The 18,332-nt window shown below is 44.2% G+C and overlaps 1 protein-coding gene across 1 annotated transcript in view; it reads right to left on the bottom strand.

Annotated features, from left to right (window-relative positions):
* LOC129841810 (anoctamin-1-like) overlaps window positions 1-18,332 on the bottom strand; it is a 224,328-nt gene that overhangs the window by 185,524 nt on the left and 20,472 nt on the right. Inside the window, exon 2 of the mRNA XM_055910096.1 lies at window positions 1,765-1,916. Coding sequence (XP_055766071.1) covers window positions 1,765-1,916 — 152 coding nt within the window. The remainder of the gene's footprint in view (window positions 1-1,764; window positions 1,917-18,332) is intronic.

Raw genomic sequence — 18,332 nt, forward strand, 5'->3', positions numbered from 1 at the left:
TTTGCCTGGCCGGTTCCCCTCTTTCCACTGGGATTCTCTGCCTCTAACCCTATTACAGGGGCTGAGTCACTGGCTTACTGGTGCTCTTCCATGCTGTCCCTGGGAGGGTTGCGTCACTTGAGTGGGTTGAGTCATTGACGTGATCTTCCTGTCTGGGTTGGCGCCCCCCCTTGGGTTGTGCCGTGGCAGAGATCTTTGTGGTCTATACTCGGCCTTGTCTCAGGACGGTAATTTGGTGGTTGAAGATATCCCTCTAGTGGTGCGGGGGCTGTGCTTTGGCAAAGTGGGTGGGGTTATATCCTGCCTGTTTGGCCCTGTCCGGGGGTATCGTCGGACAGGGCCACAATGTCTCCCGACCACTCCTGTCTCAGCCTCCAGGAATTATGCTGCAGTAGTTTGTGTCGGGGGGCCAGGGCCAATCTGTTATATCTGGAGTATTTCTCCTGTCTTATCCGGTGTCCTGTGTGAATTTAAGTATGCTCTCTCTAACTCTATCTTTCTTTCTCTCTTTCTCTCTCGGAGGACCTGAGCCCTAGGACCATGCTTCAGGACTACCTGGCCTGATGACTCCTTGCTGTCCCCAGTCCACCTGGCCGTACTGCTGCTCCAGTTTCAACTGTTCTGCCTGCGGCTATGGAATCCTGACCTGTTCACCGGACGTCCTACCTGTCCCAGACCTGCTGTTTTAAACTCTCTAGAGACAGGAGGAGTGGTAGAGATACTCTGAATGATCCGCTATGAAAAGCCAACTGACATTTACTCCTGAGGAGCTGACTTGTTGCACCCTCGACAACTACTGTGATTATTATTATTTGACCCCGCTGGTCACCTTTGAACATTTGAACATCTTGGCCATGTTCTGTTATAATCTCCAACCGGCACAGCCAGTAGAGGACTGGCCACCCCTCATAGCCTGGTTCCTCTCTAGGTTTCTTCCTAGGTTCTGGCCTTTCTAAGGAGTTTTTCCTGCTTCTACACCTGCATTGCTTGCTGTTTGGGGTTTTAGGCTGGGTTTCTGTACAGCACTTTGAGATATCAGCTGATGTAAGAAGGGCTTTATAAATACATTTGATTAGAGTTGTCAAGAGAGCAGAGAACCAGATCTGGGACCAGACTAGAGAGTAGAACCAGATCTGGGACCAGACTAGAGAGTAGAACCGGATCTGGGACCAGACTAGAGAGTAGAACCAGACTAGAGAGTAGAACCAGATCTGGAACCAGACTAGAGAGTAGAACCAGATCTGGAACCAGACTAGAGAGTAGAACCAGATCTGGAACCAGACTAGAGAGTAGAACCAGATCTGGAACCAGACTAGAGAGTAGAATTAGATCTGGAACCAGACTTTGAAAATACATAAAAGATAAAAGATAACAGTACACCTGTTTCAATAATAGCTGAAAGATAACAGTACAGACTATCACTAAGGCTGTGTCTGAAAAAGTTATCAGACATCTAATCCTTGTATCCTCTGTCCTGATTTCCTCCAATTCCTCACCTCCCTCTCAATGCACATTTGAGGAGAGGATCCAAGGTCCCTCCAATGAACCTCCTCTTCCAATTAGCTTTGAGAAGGAGGTGAGGAAACAAGGACGGAGGAAACAAGTAATGGTTAGTAATATCTTCAGGAAAGCAGATGCCTAGTATTTAGTAAAACAGCAATGGAGTCTTTCCAAATTGAAGACACATGTCAAGGGTTAGGGGTCAGGGGTTAGAGGTCAGGGACTAGAGGTTAAAGGTCAGGAGTTAGGGATTAAAGATTGTACCGTGATAGGCTGCTTCGCGCGGCCCGGGGGATTTCCATTATCCAATCCCATCTCAGAGAGCGAGCAAGCCAATGAGCGAAGCTTCTCAGACTGGACAGATGACTCACCCATCGCCGTGGCAACACGCATATGCTCCGTGCCGTTCCACGCTTCTGTCAGGGTGACACACACACAAACAGTTGACTGTCTAGCCAATATCTGAACTGTTGTTTTTGTTATCCATCCCTGTGTCTCAGTTGGGAAAGGAACCCTGCTCTCCAATGTATTTACCATTAGTCCAAGTAGAGAAACCAATGTATTTACCATTAGTCCAAGTGGAGAAACTAATGTATTTACCATTAGTCCAAGTGGAGAAACCAATGTATTTATCATTAGTCCAAGTGGAGAAACCAACTTACAGTATTTACCATTTGGCCAAATGGGGAAACCAACTTACAGTATTTACCATTTGGCCAAATGGGGAAACCAACTTACAGTATTTACCATTTGGCCAAATGGGGAAACCAACTTACAGTATTTACCATTAGGCCAAATGGAGAAACCAACTTACAGTATTTACCATTTGGCCAAATGGGGAAACCAACTTACAGTATTTACCATTAGGCCAAATGGAGAAACCAACTTACAGTATTTACCATTAGGCCAAATGGAGAAACCAACTTACAGTATTTACCATTAGGCCAAATGGAGAAACCAACTTACAGTATTTACCATTAGGCCAAATGGAGAAACCAACTTACAGTATTTACCATTTGGCCAAATGGGGAAACCAACTTACAGTATTTACCATTAGGCCAAATGGAGAAACCAACTTACAGTATTTACCATTAGGCCAAATGGAGAAACCAACTTACAGTATTTACCATTAGGCCAAATGGAGAAACCAACTTACAGTATTTACCATTTGGCCAAATGGGGAAACCAACTTACAGTATTTACCATTTGGCCAAATGGAGAAACCAACTTACATTATTTACCATTTGGCCAAATGGGGAAACCAACTTACAGTATTTACCATTAGGCCAAGCGAAAATTGCGTATTGGGAGGAAGGTGACACTGGGTGTTTCTCAAAATGCATTCTACCTAAATTGGAGCATTGAACGGTTGCAGTATCAGTCCAATTCAAAGTATGTAAAACGGAGAATGGAGGCAAATTTTCAGATGCATACATGGTTTGTACACATTTCAAAGCATGCATTGCCGCAAGCTTCAACTGAAATATTCACAGGATTGTTTACATAATGTGATCAACCACACAAAAAAAACTAATAATGTCACGTTCCTGACCTGTTTTCTGTTAGTTTTTGTATGTGTTAGTTGGTCAGGACGTGAGTTTGGGTGGGCAGTCTATGTTTTCTGTTTCTATGTTGGTTTTGGGTGACCTGATATGGCTCTCAATTAGAGGCAGGTGTTTTTCATTTCCTCTGAGAGTCATATTAAGGTAGGTGTGTTCACACTGTTTGTTTGTGGGTGATTGTCTTCCGTGTCTGTGTCTGCGCACCACAGGGACTGTTTTCGGTTTGTTTTGTACATCGTTCTTTTGTGTAGTCTATTTTCCCTGTTCGTGCGTTCTTCGTGTTATTTGTAAGTTCGTATTGTTCAGGTCTGTCTACACATTCGTTTTGTTATTTTGTAGTTTATTCAAGTATAGTTCGTGTCATTGTTTCGTCGTGTCTAATAAATCATTATGTATTCAACACCCGCTGCGTTTTGGTTCAATCCATGCTCCTCCTCATCCGAGGAGGAGGAATCTGACAACGATCTACAAATAAGTTATTGGAAACAATCGCAGCTGGTTTGTGCTGAAGTGAGACAATATGAACTCTGAGAATGTTGTCCATCCACATATCATATGTTGCTTGACTACAATAGTTTATAATATATTAATAAATACATACAGTGTTCATTTTGGGATGTTTAACTTCCTAGAACACCAATTGTGGTGTCGTAGATCACAGTCTAACTGACAAGGAATTGGAAGCTAGCTTGCTAATTTAAGAATTTGTAGCTAACGTTGGCCATCTACATAAACATTAGTTTTAGGTAGCTGGCTAGATAGATTATTCTGATTCACATATACAGTTGAATTCAGAAGTTTACATACACCTTAGCCAAATACATTTAAATTCAGTATTTCACAATTTCTGACATTTATCCAAGTAAAAATGCCCTGTTTTAGGTCAGTTAGGATTACCACTTTATTTTAAGAATGTGAAATGTCAGAATAATACTAGAGCGAATGATTTATTTCATATTTTAATTCTTTCATCACATTCCCAGTGGGTCAGAAGTGTACATACACTCAATTAGTATTTGGTAGCACTTCCTGACTGATGTCTTGAGATGTTGCTTCAATATATCCACATAATTTTCCATCCTCATGATTAACGTGTCTCCTTCCTGAGCGGTGTGACGGCTGCGTGGTCCTATAGTGTTAATTATTGCGTACTATTGTTTGTACAGATGAACATGGTACCTTCAGGCGTTTGCAAATTGCTTCCAGGGATGAACCAGACTTGTGGAGGTCTACAATTTTTTTTGTGAGGTCTTGGCTGATTTCTTTTGATTTTCCAATGATGTCAAGCAAATAGGCACTGAGTTTGAAGGTAGGCCTTGAAAAACATTCACAGGTACACCTCCTATTGACTTAGTGTCTGTAAACTTCTGACCAACTGGAATTGTGATACAGTGAATTATAAGTGAAATAATCTGTCTGTAAACAATTGTTGGAAAAAATACTTGTGTCATACACAAAGTAGAAGTCCTAACCGACATGCCAAAACTATAGTTTGTCAACAAGACATTTTTGGAGTGGTTGAAAAATGAGTTTTAATGACGCCAACCTAAGTGTATGTAGACTCCCAACTTCAACTGTAGCTAGATGACAATTATGAATTAAAACACGATTTACACTCGTGTAAATATCTTGTTTGTGTAAATACCTAGGCAGCAGCTAATGGGGATCCATAATAAAAACAAATACCCAACAGGAAACTAAATCTAAATCTAACCACCCAACGGGAGACCAGCTCTAACTCTATCCACCAACAAGGAACCAGCCAGCTCTAACTCTATCTACCAACAAGAAACCAGCCAGCTCTAACTCTATCCACCAACAAGGAACCAGCCAGCTCTCACTCTATCTACCAACAAGAAACCAGCCAGCTCTAACTCTATCCACCAACAAGGAACCAGCCAGCTCTCATTCTATCTACTAACAAGAAACCAGCCAGCTCTAACTCTATCTACCAACAAGGAACCAGCCAGCTCTAACTCTATCTACCAATAAGAAACCAGCCAACTCTATCTCTAACCACCAACAAGAAACCAGCCAGCTCTAACTCTATCCACCAACAAGAAACCAGCCAGCTCTAACTCTATCCACCCAAAATGAAAGTACTGCAGGCATCTCTAACTTCAGACGTCCAACAGGAAACCAGTTCCAATCTAAACACCCAACATGAAAACAGTTCTCACTTTAGACAAACATCAGGAAAATCAGTTCTAATCTGAACACCCAACAGGAAGCCAGTTCTAACTCTAACCATCCAACAGGAAGCCAGGTCTAATGCAATCCATCCAACAGTAAACCAGACAGCTCTAATTGTATCCATCAAACAGGAAATCAGTGAGGTTTAACTCTAACCACCCATGAGGTAACCACATCTATCTCTATCCACAGGAAAGGAAAAAAGTAGAGCAGCTCTAACTATCCACTCAACAGGAAACCAGCTCTAACTCTATCCACCCAACAAGTAAACAGTTCTAAATCAACCACCTCATAAGGAAACCAGGTCTAAATCAAGCACCAAACAGAAAAGCAGCTCCAACTCTCTCCTTCCAACAGGAAACCAGCTGTAACTCGATCCACACAACAGGAAAGCAGCTCCAACTCTCTCCTTCCAACAGGAAACCAGCTCTAACTCTATCCACCAACAAGGAACCAGCCAGCTCTAACTCTATCCACCAACAAGAAACCAGCCAGCTCTAACTCTATCCACCAACAAGGAACCAGCCAGCTCTAACTCTATCTACCAACAAGAAACCAGCCAGCTCTAACTCAATCCATCCAACAGGAAGCAGCCAGCTGTAAGTATATCTACAAGACAGGAAAGCAGCTCTAACTCTCTCCATCCAACAGGAAGCAACCAGCTATAAGTATATCTACACAACAAGTTATCAGTTTTAAATCTATCAACCAATCAGGAAACAAGCTTTAACTCCAGCCACCCAAAATAAACCCAGCTCTAAACCCGCTAACAGGGAACCAGCACTCATTCGATCCAACCTATAGGAAACAAGGAATCTCTAACTTTAGCCACCCAAAAGGAAACCAGTTCTAACTCTAACCACCTCACAGGAAACCAGCTATTTCTTTATCCACCCATCAGGAAACTAGTAATCTCTAACTCTGTCCACCAAACAAATAAACAGCTCTAACTCTAACCACCCAACAAGAAACCAGCTCTAACTCTAAACCCAGAAGGAAACCAGCTCGAACTATATCCACCCAACAGGAAACTTGCTCTAACTCTATCCACCCAATAGAAACCAGCTCAAACTCTATCCACCCAACAGGAAACCAGCTCTAACTCTATCCACCCAACAGGAAACCAGCTCTAACTCTATCCACCCAACAGGAAACCAGCTCGAACTCTATCCACCCAACAGGAAACCAGCTCTAACTCTATCCACACAACAGGAAACCAGCTCTAACTCTATCCACCCAACAGGAAACCTGCTCTAACTCTATCCACCCAACAGGAAACCAGCTCTAACTCTATCCACCCAACAGGAAACCAGCTCTAACTCTATCCACCCAACAGGAAACCAGCTCTAACTCTATCCACCCAACAGGAAACCTGCTCTAACTCTCTAAACCCAACAGGAAACCAGCTATAAATCTATCCACCCAACAGGAAACCAGCTCAAACTCTATCCACCCAACAGAATCCAGCTCTAAATCTATCCACCCAACAGGAAAGCAGCTCTAACTCTATCCACCCAACAGGAAACCTGCTCTAACTCTCTAAACCCAGAAGGAAACCAGCTCGAACTCTATCCACCCAACAAGAAACCAGCTCAAACTCTATCCACCCAACAGGAAACCTGCTCTAATTCTATCCACCCAACAGGAAACTAGCTCAAACTCTATCCACCCAACAGGAAACCTGCTCTAACTCTATCCACAAAACAGGAAACCAGCTCTAACTCTATCTACCCAAAAGGAAACTAGCTCAAACTCTATCCACCCAACAGGAAACCAGCTCTAACTCTCTAAACCCAACAGGAAACCAGCTATAAATCTATCCACCCAACAGGAAACCAGCTCTAACTCTATCGACCCAATACGAAACCAGCTCAAACTCTATCCACCCAACAGGAAACCTGCTCTAACTCTATCCACCCAACAGGAAACTAGCTCAAACTCTATCCACCCAACAGGAAACCTGCTCTAACTCTCTAAACCTAGAAGGAAACCAGCCAGCTTTAACCCCATCCACCCATTTGGAAACAATATATAATTCTAGCCAGCCAACAGAAACCAGCTCTAACTCTATCCACAAAAGAGGAAACTAGCTTTACCTCCATCCACCCAAAAGGAAAGCAGCCAGCCAGCTTTAACTCCATCCACCCATTTGGAAACCTGATCTAATTCTATCCACCCAACAGGAAACCAGCTCTATCTCTAACCACTCAACAGGAAACCAGCTCTAACTCTAACCACCCAACAGAAACCAGCTCTAACTCTATCCACCCAACAAGAAACCAGCCAGCTCGAACTCTATCCACCCAACAGAAACCAGCTCTAACTCTATCCACCCAACAAGAAACCAGCCAGCTCGAACTCTAACCACCCAACAGGAAACCAGCTCTATCTCTAACCAACCAACAGAAACCAGCTCTATCTCTAACCACCAAACAGGAAACCAGCTCTATCTCTAACCACCACACAGGAAACCAGCTCTATCTCTATCCACCCAACAGGAAACCAGCTCTAACTCTATCCACCCAACAGAAACCAGCTCTAACTCTAGCCACCCAACAGGAAACCTGCTCTAACTCTCTAAACCCAGAAGGAAACCAGCTCTAACTCTCTAAACCCAGAAGGAAACCAGCCAGCTTTAACTCCATCCACCCATTTGGAAACAAGATATAATTCTAGCCACCCAACAGAAACCAGCTCTAACTATCCACAAAACAGGAAACAAGCTTTACCTCCATCCACCCAAAATGAAACCAGCTCTCACTCTATCCACCCAAAAGGAAAGTATTGAAGGCATCGATAACTTTAGCCACACAACAGAAAAACAGTTATAATTCTAACCACCCAACAGGATACAAGTTCTCACTTTAGCCAACCAACAGGAAACCAGTTCTAAATCTAACCACCCAACAGGAAACCAGCTCTAACTTTATCAACCAACAAGAAGCCAGGTAAGGCTAAGGTTTAGGGTTAGGGGTTAGGGTTAGGTTGGGTTAGGGTTTAGATTTAGGGTTAGGGGTTATGAGCGAAACCAGTTCTAACTCTATCCACCCAACAGCAAGCCAGCTGTAACTCTATCCACCCAACAGGAAACCAGCTGTAACTCTATCCACCCAACAGGAAACCAGCTCTATCTCTATCCACCCAACAGGAAGCCAGCTGTAACTATATCCACCCAACAAGAAACCAGCCAGCTCTAACTCTATCCACCCAACAGGAAGCCAGCTCTAACTCTATCCACCCAACAGGAAGCCAGCTGTAACTATATCCACCCAACAAGAAACCAGCCAGCTCTATCTCTATACACCCAACAGGAAACCAGCTCTAACTCTATCCACCCAACAGGAAGCCAGCTGTAACTATATCCACCCAACAAGAAACCAGCCAGCTCTATCTCTATACACCCAACAGGAAACCAGCTCTAACTCTATCCACCCAACAGGAAACCAGCTCTAACTCTATCCACCCAACAGGAAACCAGCTCTAACTCTATACACCCAACAGGAAACCAGCTCTAACTCTATCCACCCAACAGGAAACCAGCTATATCTCTATACACCCAACAGGAAGCCAGCTGTAACTATATCCACCCAACAAGGAACCAGCCAGCTGTAACTATATCCACCCAACAAGGAACCAGCCAGCTGTAACTATATCCACCCAACAAGGAACCAGCCAGCTGTAACTATATCCACCCAACAAGGAACCAGCCAGCTGTAACTATATCCACCCAACAAGAAACCAGCCAGCTCTATCTCTATACACCCAACAGGAAACCAGCTCTATCTCTATCCACCCAACAAGGAACCAGCCAGCTGTAACTATATCCACCCAACAAGGAACCAGCCAGCTGTAACTATATCCACCCAACAGGAAACCAGCCAGCTCTATCTCTATACACCCAACAGAAACCAGCTCTATCTCTAACCACCAAACAGGAAACCAGCTCTATCTCTAACAACCACACAGGAAACCAGCTCTATCTCTATCCACCCAACAGGAAACCAGCTCTATCTCTAACCACCCAACAGGAAACCAGCTCTAACTCTATCCACCCAACAGGAAACCAGCTATATCTCTATACACCCAACAGGAAACCAGCTCTAACTCTATCCACCCAACAGGAAACCAGCTCTAACTCTATCCACCCAACAGGAAGCCAGCTGTAACTATATCCACCCAACAAGAAACCAGCCAGCTCTAACTCTATCCACCCAACAGGAAGCCAGCTGTAACTATATCCACCAACAAGAAACCAGCCAGCTGTAACTCTATCCACCCAACAGGAAGCCAGATGTAACTATATCCACCCAACAGGAAGCCAGCTGTAACTATATCCACTCAACAAGAAACCAGCCAGCTCTATCTCTATACACCCAACAGGAAACCAGCTCTAACTCTATACACCCAACAGGAAACCAGCCAGCTCTATCTCTAACCACCACACAGGAAACCAGCTATATCTCTATACACCCAACAGGAAACCAGCTCTAACTCTATCCACCCAACAGGAAACCAGCTCTAACTCTATCCACCCAACAGGAAGCCAGCTGTAACTATATCCACCCAACAAGAAACCAGCCAGCTCTAACTCTATCCACCCAACAGGAAGCCAGCTGTAACTATATCCACCAACAAGAAACCAGCCAGCTGTAACTCTATCCACCCAACAGGAAGCCAGATGTAACTATATCCACCCAACAGGAAGCCAGCTGTAACTATATCCACTCAACAAGAAACCAGCCAGCTCTATCTCTATACACCCAACAGGAAACCAGCTCTAACTCTATACACCCAACAGGAAACCAGCCAGCTCTATCTCTAACCACCACACAGGAAACCAGCTCTATCTCTTTCCACCCAACAAGAAACCAGCTCTAACTCTATACACCCAACAGGAAACCAGCCAGCTCTATCTCTAACCACCCAACAGGAAACCAGCTCTAACTCTAACCATCACACAGGAAGCCAGCTGTAACTCTATCCACCCAACAAGGAACCAGTCAGCTCTATCTCTATACACCCAACAGGAAACCAGCTGTAACTCTATACACCCAACAGGAAACCAGCTCTAACTCTATCCACCCAACAGGAAGCCAGTTGTAACTATATCCACCCAACAAGAAACCAGCCAGCTGTAACTCTATCCACCCAACAGGAAGCCAGCTGTAACTATATCCACCCAACAGGAAACCAGCTATAACTATATCCACCCAACAGGAAGCCAGCTGTAACTATATCCACTCAACAAGAAACCAGCCAGCTCTATCTCTATACACCCAACAGGAAACCAGCTGTAACTCTATCCACCTAAAAGGAAACAGGCGCTAAAACTTTCCACCCAACAGTAAACCAGCTCTAACTTTATCAATCAACAAGGAACCAGCCAGCTCTAACTCTATCCACCAACAAGGAACCAGCCAGCTCTAACTTTATCCACCAACAAGAAACCAGCCAGATCTAACTCTATCTACCAACAAGAAACCAGCCAGCTCTAACTCTATCCACCAACAAGAAACCAGCCAGCTCTAATTCTATCCACTAACAAGGAACCAGCCAGCTCTAACTCTATCTACCAACAAGAAACCAGCCAGCTCTATCTACCAACAAGGAACCAGCCAGCTCTAACTCTATCTACCAACAAGAAACCAGCCAGCTCTAACTCTATCCACCAACAAGAAACCAGCCAGCTCTAATTCTATCTACCAACAAGAAACCAGCCAGCTCTAATTCTATCTACCAACAAGAAACCAGCCAGCTCTAACTCTATCCACCAACAAGAAACCAGCCAGCTCTAACCCTATCCACCAACAAGAAACCAGCCAGCTCTAACTCTATCCACCAACAAGAAACCAGCCAGCTCTAACTCTATCTACCAATAAGAAAACAGCCAGCTCTAATTCTTTCCACCATCAAGGAACCAGCCAGCTCTAATTCTATCCACCTACAAGAAATCAGCCAGCTATAACTCTATCCACCCAACAGGAAACCAGCTCTAACTCTATCCACCCAACAGGAAGCCAGCTGTAACTCTATCCACCCAACAGAAACCAGCTCTAACTCTATCCACCCAAAAGAAACCAGCTCTAACTCTAACCACCCAACAGGAAACCAGCTCTATCTCTAACCAATCAACAGAAACCAGCTCTATCTCTAACCACCAAACAGGAAACCAGCTCTATCTCTAACCACCACACAGGAAACCAGCTCTATCTCTAACCACCCAACAGGAAACCCGCTCTATCTCTAACCACCCAACAGGAAACCTGCCCTAACTCTCTAAACCCAGCAGGAAACCTGCTCTAACTCTCTAAACCCAGAAAGAAACCAGCCAGCTTTAACTCTATCCACCCAACAGGAAACCTGATCTAACTCTATCCACCCAACAGGAAACCAGCTCTAACTCTATCCACCCAACAGGAAACCAGCTCTAACTCTATCCACTCAACAGAAACCAGCTCTAACTCTATCCACCCAACAGGAAACTTTCTCTAACTCTCTAAACCCAGACGGAAACCAGCTCGAACTATTTCCACCCAACAGGAAATAAACTCTAACTCTATCCACCCAACAGAAACCAGCTCTAACTCTATCCACCCAACAGGAAACCAGCTCTAACTCTATCAACCCAAAATAAACCAGCTCTAACTCTATCCACCCAACAGGAAACAAGCTCTAACTCTATCCACCCAAAAGAAACCTGCTCTAACTCTCTAAACCCAACAGGAAACCAGCTCTAAATCTATCCACCCAACAGGAAACCAGCTCGAACTCTATCCACCCAACAGAAACCAGCTCTAACTCTATCCACCCAACAGGAAACCAGCTCTAACTCTATCCACCCAACAGGAAACCAGCTCTAACTCTATCCACCGAACAGGAAACCTGCTCTAACTCTCTAAACACAGAAGGAAACCAGCTCGAACTCTATCCACCCAACAAGAAACCAGCTCTAACTCTATCCACCCAACAAGAAACCAGCCAGCTATATCTCTATACACCCAACAGGAAACCAGCTCTATCTCTATCCACCCAACAGGAAACCAGCTCTAAATATATTAAATAAACATGAAACCAGTTCCATATCTAACCACCCAACAGGAAAGCAGCTCCACGTCTAACCACTCAACAGGAAACCAGCTGTAACTATCCACCCAACAGGAAAGCAGTTTGGAACTCTCTCCTTCCAACAGGAAACCAGCTTTAACTCTATCCACCTAACAGGAAACAGGCGCTAAAACTTTCCACCCAACAGTAAACCAGCTCTAACTTTATCAACCAACAAGGAACCAGCCAGCTCTAACTTTATCCACCAACAAGGAACCAGCCAGCTCTAACTCTATCCACCGAACAATAAACCAGCTCAAACTCTATCCACCCAGCAGGAAACCTGCTCTAACTCTCTAAACCCAGCAGGAAACCTGCTCTAACTCTCTAAACCCAGAAGGAAACCAGCCAGCTTTAACCCCATCCACCCATTTGGAAACAATATATAATTCTAGCCAGCCAACAGAAACCAGCTCTAACTCTATCCACAAAAGAGGAAACTAGCTTTACCTCCATCCACCCAAAAGGAAAGCAGCCAGCTTTAACTCCATCCACCCATTTGGAAACAAGATATAATTCTAGTCACCAAACAGGAAACCAGCTCTAAATCTATCCACCCAACAGGAAACCAGCTCTAAATCTATCCACCCAACAGGAAACCAGCTCTATCTCTAACCAACCAACAGAAACCAGCTCTAACTCTATCCACCAAACAGGAAACCAGCTCTAACTCTATCCACCAAACAGGAAACCAGCTCTATCTCTAACCACCAAACAGGAAACCAGCTCTATCTCTAACCACCACACAGGAAACCAGCTCTATCTCTATCCACCCAACAGGAAACCAGCTCTAACTCTATCCACCCAAAAAGAAACCAGCCAGCTCGAACTCTAACCACCCAACAGGAAACCAGCTCTATCTCTAACCAACCAAAAGAAACCAGCTCTATCTCTAACCACCAAACAGGAAACCAGCTCTATCTCTAACAACCACACAGGAAACTAGCTCTAACTCTATCCACCCAACAGGAAACCAGCTCTAACTCTATCCACCCAACAGAAACCAGCTGTAACTCTGTCCACCCAACAGGAAACCAGCTCTAACTCTATCCACCCAACAGGAAACCTGCTCTAACTCTCTAAACCCAGAAGGAAACCAGCTCGAACTATTTCCACCCAACAGGAAACCAGCTCTAACCCTAACCACCCAACAGGAAACTTGCTCTAACTCTATCCAACAAAAAGGAAACATGCTCCAGCTCTCTAAACCCAGAAGGAAACCAGCTTTAACTCTGTCCACCCAACAGGAAACCTGCTCTAACTCTCTAAACCCAGAAGGAAACCAGCTTTAACTCTGTCCACCCAACAGGAAACCTGCTCTAACTCTCTAAACCCAGAAGGAAACCAGCTTTAACTCTGTCCACCCAACTGGAAACCTGCTCTAACTCTATAAACCCAACAGAAAACCTGCTCTAACTCTCTAAACCCAGAAGGAAACCAGCTCTAACTCTATCCACCCAATAGAAACCAGCTCGAACTATATCCACCCAATAGAAACCAGCTCTATCTCTAACCACCCAACAGGAAACCAGCTCTAACTCTATCCACCCAACAGAAACCAGCTGTAACTCTGTCCACCCAACAGGAAACCAGCTCTAACTCTATCCACCCAACAGGAAACCTGCTCTAACTCTCTAAACCCAGAAGGAAACCAGCTCAAACTATTTCCACCCAAAAGGAAACCAGCTCTAACCCTAAACACCCAACAGGAAACTTGCTCTAACTCTATCCAACAAAAAGGAAACATGCTCTAACTCTCTAAACCCAGAAGGAAACCCGCTTTAACTCTGTCCACCCAACTGGAAACCTGCTCTAACTCTATCCACCCAACAGAAACCAGCTCTAACTCTATCCACCCAACAGAAACCAGCTGTAACTCTGTCCACCCAACAGGAAACCTGCTCTAACTCTCTAAACCCAGAAGGAAACCAGCTCTAACTCTATCCACCCAATAGAAACCAGCTCGAACTATATCCACCCAATAGAAACCAGCTCTAACTCTATCCACCCAACAGGAAACCTGCTCTAAATCTATCCACCCAACAGAAACCAGCTCTAACTCTAACCACCCAACAGGAAACCAGCTCTAACTCTATCCATTCAACAGGAAACCAGCTCTATCTCTAACCACTCAACAGGAAACCTGCTCTAAATCTATCCACCCAACAGGAAACCAGCTCTAACTCTATCCACCCAGCAGGAAACCAGCTCTAACTCTATCCACCCAACAGGAAACCAGCTCGAACACTATCCACCCAACAGGAAACCAGCTCTAACTCTATCCACCCAACAGGAAACCAGGGGAGCAGCTAAAACTCTCTAAACCCAGAAGGAAACCAGCTCTAACTCTATCTATTCAACAGGAAACCAGCCAGCTCGAACTCTATCCACCCAACAGGAAACCTGCTCTAACTCTATCCACCCAACAGGAAACCAGCCAGCTCGAACTCTATCCACCCAACAGGAAACCAGCTCGAACTCTATCCACCCAACAGGAAACCTGCTCGAACTCTATCCACCGAACAGGAAACCAGCTCTAACTCTCTGAACCCAGAAGGAAACCAGCTCGAACTCTATCCACCCAACAAGAAACCAGCTCTAACTCTATCCACCCAACAGGAAACCTGCTCTAACTCTCTAAACCCAGAAGGAAACCAGCTCTAACTCTCTAAACCCAGAAGGAAACCAGCTCGAACTCTATCCACCCAACAGGAAACCTGCTCTAACTCTCTAAACCCAGAAGGAAACCAGCTCTAACTCTCTAAACCCAGAAGGAAACCAGCTCTAACTCTATCCACCCAACAGGAAACCAGCTCTAACTCTATCCACCCAACAGGAAGCCAGCTGTAACTATATCCACCCAACAGGAAGCCAGCTGTAACTATATCCACCCAACAAGAAACCAGCCAGCTCTAACTTTATCCACCAACAAGAAACCAGCCAGCTCTATCTCTATACACCCAACAGGAAACCAGCTCTAACTCTATCCACCCAACAGGAAGCCAGCTGTAACTATATCCACCCAACAAGAAACCAGCCAGCTCTATCTCTATACACCCAACAGGAAACCAGCTCTAACTCTATACACCCAACAGGAAACCAGCTCTAACTCTATACACCCAACAGGAAACCAGCTCTATCTCTATACACCCAACAGGAAACCAGCTCTTTCTCTATACACCCAACAGGAAACCAGCTCTAACTCTATCCACCCAACAGGAAACCAGCTCTAACTCTATACACCCAACAGGAAACCAGCTCTAACTCTATACACCCAACAGGAAACCTGATCTAACTCTATCCACCCAACAGGAAGCCAGCTGTAACGATATCCGCCCAACAAGAAACCAGCCAGCTCTATCTCTATACACCCAACAGGAAACCAGCTCTAACTCTATCCACCCAACAGGAAGCCAGCTCTAACTCTATACACCCAACAGGAAGCCAGCTGTAACTATCTCCACCCAACAAGAAACCAGCCAGCTATATCTCTATACACCCGACAGGAAACCAGCTATATCTCTATACACCCAACAGGAAACCAGCTCTAACTCTATCCACCCAACAGGAAACCAGCTCTAACTCTACCCACCCAACAGGAAGCCAGCTGTAACTATATCCACCCAACAAGAAACCAGCCAGCTCTATCTCTATACACCCAACAGGAAACCAGCTCTATCTCTATCCACCCAACAGGAAACCAGCTCTAAATATATTAAATAAACATGAAACCAGTTCCATATCTAACCACCCAACAGGAAAGCAGCTCCAAGTCTAACCACTCAACAGGAAACCAGCTGTAACTATCCACCCAACAGGAAAGCAGTTCGGAACTCTCTCCTTCCAACAGGAAATCAGCTTTAACTCTATCCACCTAACAGGAAACAGGCGCTAAAACTTTCCACCCAACAGTAAACCAGCTCTAACTTTATCAACCAACAAGGAACCAGCCAGCTCTAACTTTATCCACCAACAAGAAACCAGCCAGCTCTAACTTTATCCACCAACAAGAAACCAGCCAGATCTAACTCTATCTACCAACAAGGAACCAGCCAGCTCTAATTCTATCCACCAACAAGAAACCAGCCAGCTCTAACTCTATCCACCAACAAGAAACCAGCCAGATCTAACCCTTTCCACCAACAAGAAACCAGCAAGCTCTATTTCTATCCACCCAACAGTAAACCTCCTCTATCTCTATCCACCCAACAAGAAACCAGCCAGCTCTAAATCTACCTACCAACAAGGAACCAGCCAGCTCTAATTATATCCACCAAACAAGAAACCATCCAGCTCTAACTCTATCCACCCAACAAGAAACCAGCCAACTCTAACTCTATCTACCAACAAGAAACCAGCCAGCTCTAACTCTATCTACCAACAAGGAACCAGCCAGCTCTAACCCTATCCACCCAACAAGAAACCAGCCAGCTCTATCTCTAACCACCCACCAGTAAACCTCCTCTATCTCTAACCACCCAACAAGAAACCAGCCAGCTCTAACTATCTACCAACAAGAAACCAGCCAGGTCTAACTTCATCCACCCAACAGTAAACCTTCAACATCTCTAACCACAAATAGTAGAGATGGGTCAACAAACAGTAAATAGTAGAGATGGGTTAACAAACAGTAAATAGTAGAGATGGGTCAACAAACAGTAAATAGTAGAGATGGGTCAACAAACAGCAAATAGTAAATAGTAGAGATGGGTCAACAAACAGTAAATAGTAGAGATGGGTCAACAAACAGTAAATAGTGGAGATGGGTCAACAAACAGTAAATAGTAGAGATGGGTTAACAAACAGTAAATAGTAGAGATGGGTCAACAAACAGTAAATAGTAGAGATGGGTCAACAAACAGTAAATAGTAGAGATGGGTCAACAAACAGCAAATAGTAGAGATGGGTTAACAAACAGCAAATAGGCAAATAGTAGAGATGGGTTAACAACAGCAAATACTAGAGATGGGTCAACAAACAGCAAATAGTAGAGATGGGTTAACAACAGCAAATAGTAGAGATGGGTCAACAAACAGCAAATAGTAGAGATGGGTTAACAAACAGCAAATAGGCAAATAGTAGAGATGGGTTAACAAACAGTAAATAGTAGAGATGGGTCAACAACCAGCAAATAGTAGAGATGGGTTAACAAACAGCAAATAGGCAAATAGTAGAGATGGGTCAACAACCAGCAAATAGTAGAGATGGGTTAACAAACAGCAAATAGGCAAATAGTAGAGATGGGTCAACAAACAGTAAATAGTAGAGATGGGTCAACAAACAGTAAATAGTAGAGATGGGTCAACAACCAGCAAATAGTAGAGATGGGTCAACAACCAGCAACTAGTAGAGATGGGTTAACAAACAGCAAATAGTAGAGATGGATCAACAAACAGTAAATAGTAGAGATGGGTCAACAACCAGCAACTAGTAGAGATGGGTTAACAAACAGCAAATAGTAGAGATGGATCAACAAACAGTAAATAGTAGAGATGGGTCAACAAAAAGCAAATAGTGGAGATGGGTTAACAAACAGCAAATAGTAGATATCGGTCAACAAACAGCAAATAGTGGAGATGGGTCAACAAACAGTAAATAGTAGAGATGGGTTAACAAACAGCAAATTGTAGATATCGGTCAACAAACAGCAAATAGTGGAGATGGGTCAACAAACAGTAAATAGTAGAGATGGGTCAACAAACAGTAAATAGTAGAGATGGGTTAACAAACAGTAAATAGTGGAGATGGGTCAACAAACAGCAAATAGTAGATATCGGTCAACAAACAGCAAATAGTGGAGATGGGTCAACAAACAGCAAATAGTAGAGATGGGTTAACAAACAGTAAATAGTAGAGATGGGTTAACAAACAGCAAATAGTAGAGATGGGTCAACAAACAGCAAATAGCAAATGGTAGAGATGGGTCAACAAACAGCAAATAGTAGATATCGGTCAACAAACAGCAAATAGTGG

The sequence above is a fragment of the Salvelinus fontinalis genome, unplaced genomic scaffold (assembly GCF_029448725.1).
Source record: "Salvelinus fontinalis isolate EN_2023a unplaced genomic scaffold, ASM2944872v1 scaffold_0001, whole genome shotgun sequence".
Classification (NCBI taxonomy): Eukaryota; Metazoa; Chordata; class Actinopteri; order Salmoniformes; family Salmonidae; genus Salvelinus; species Salvelinus fontinalis.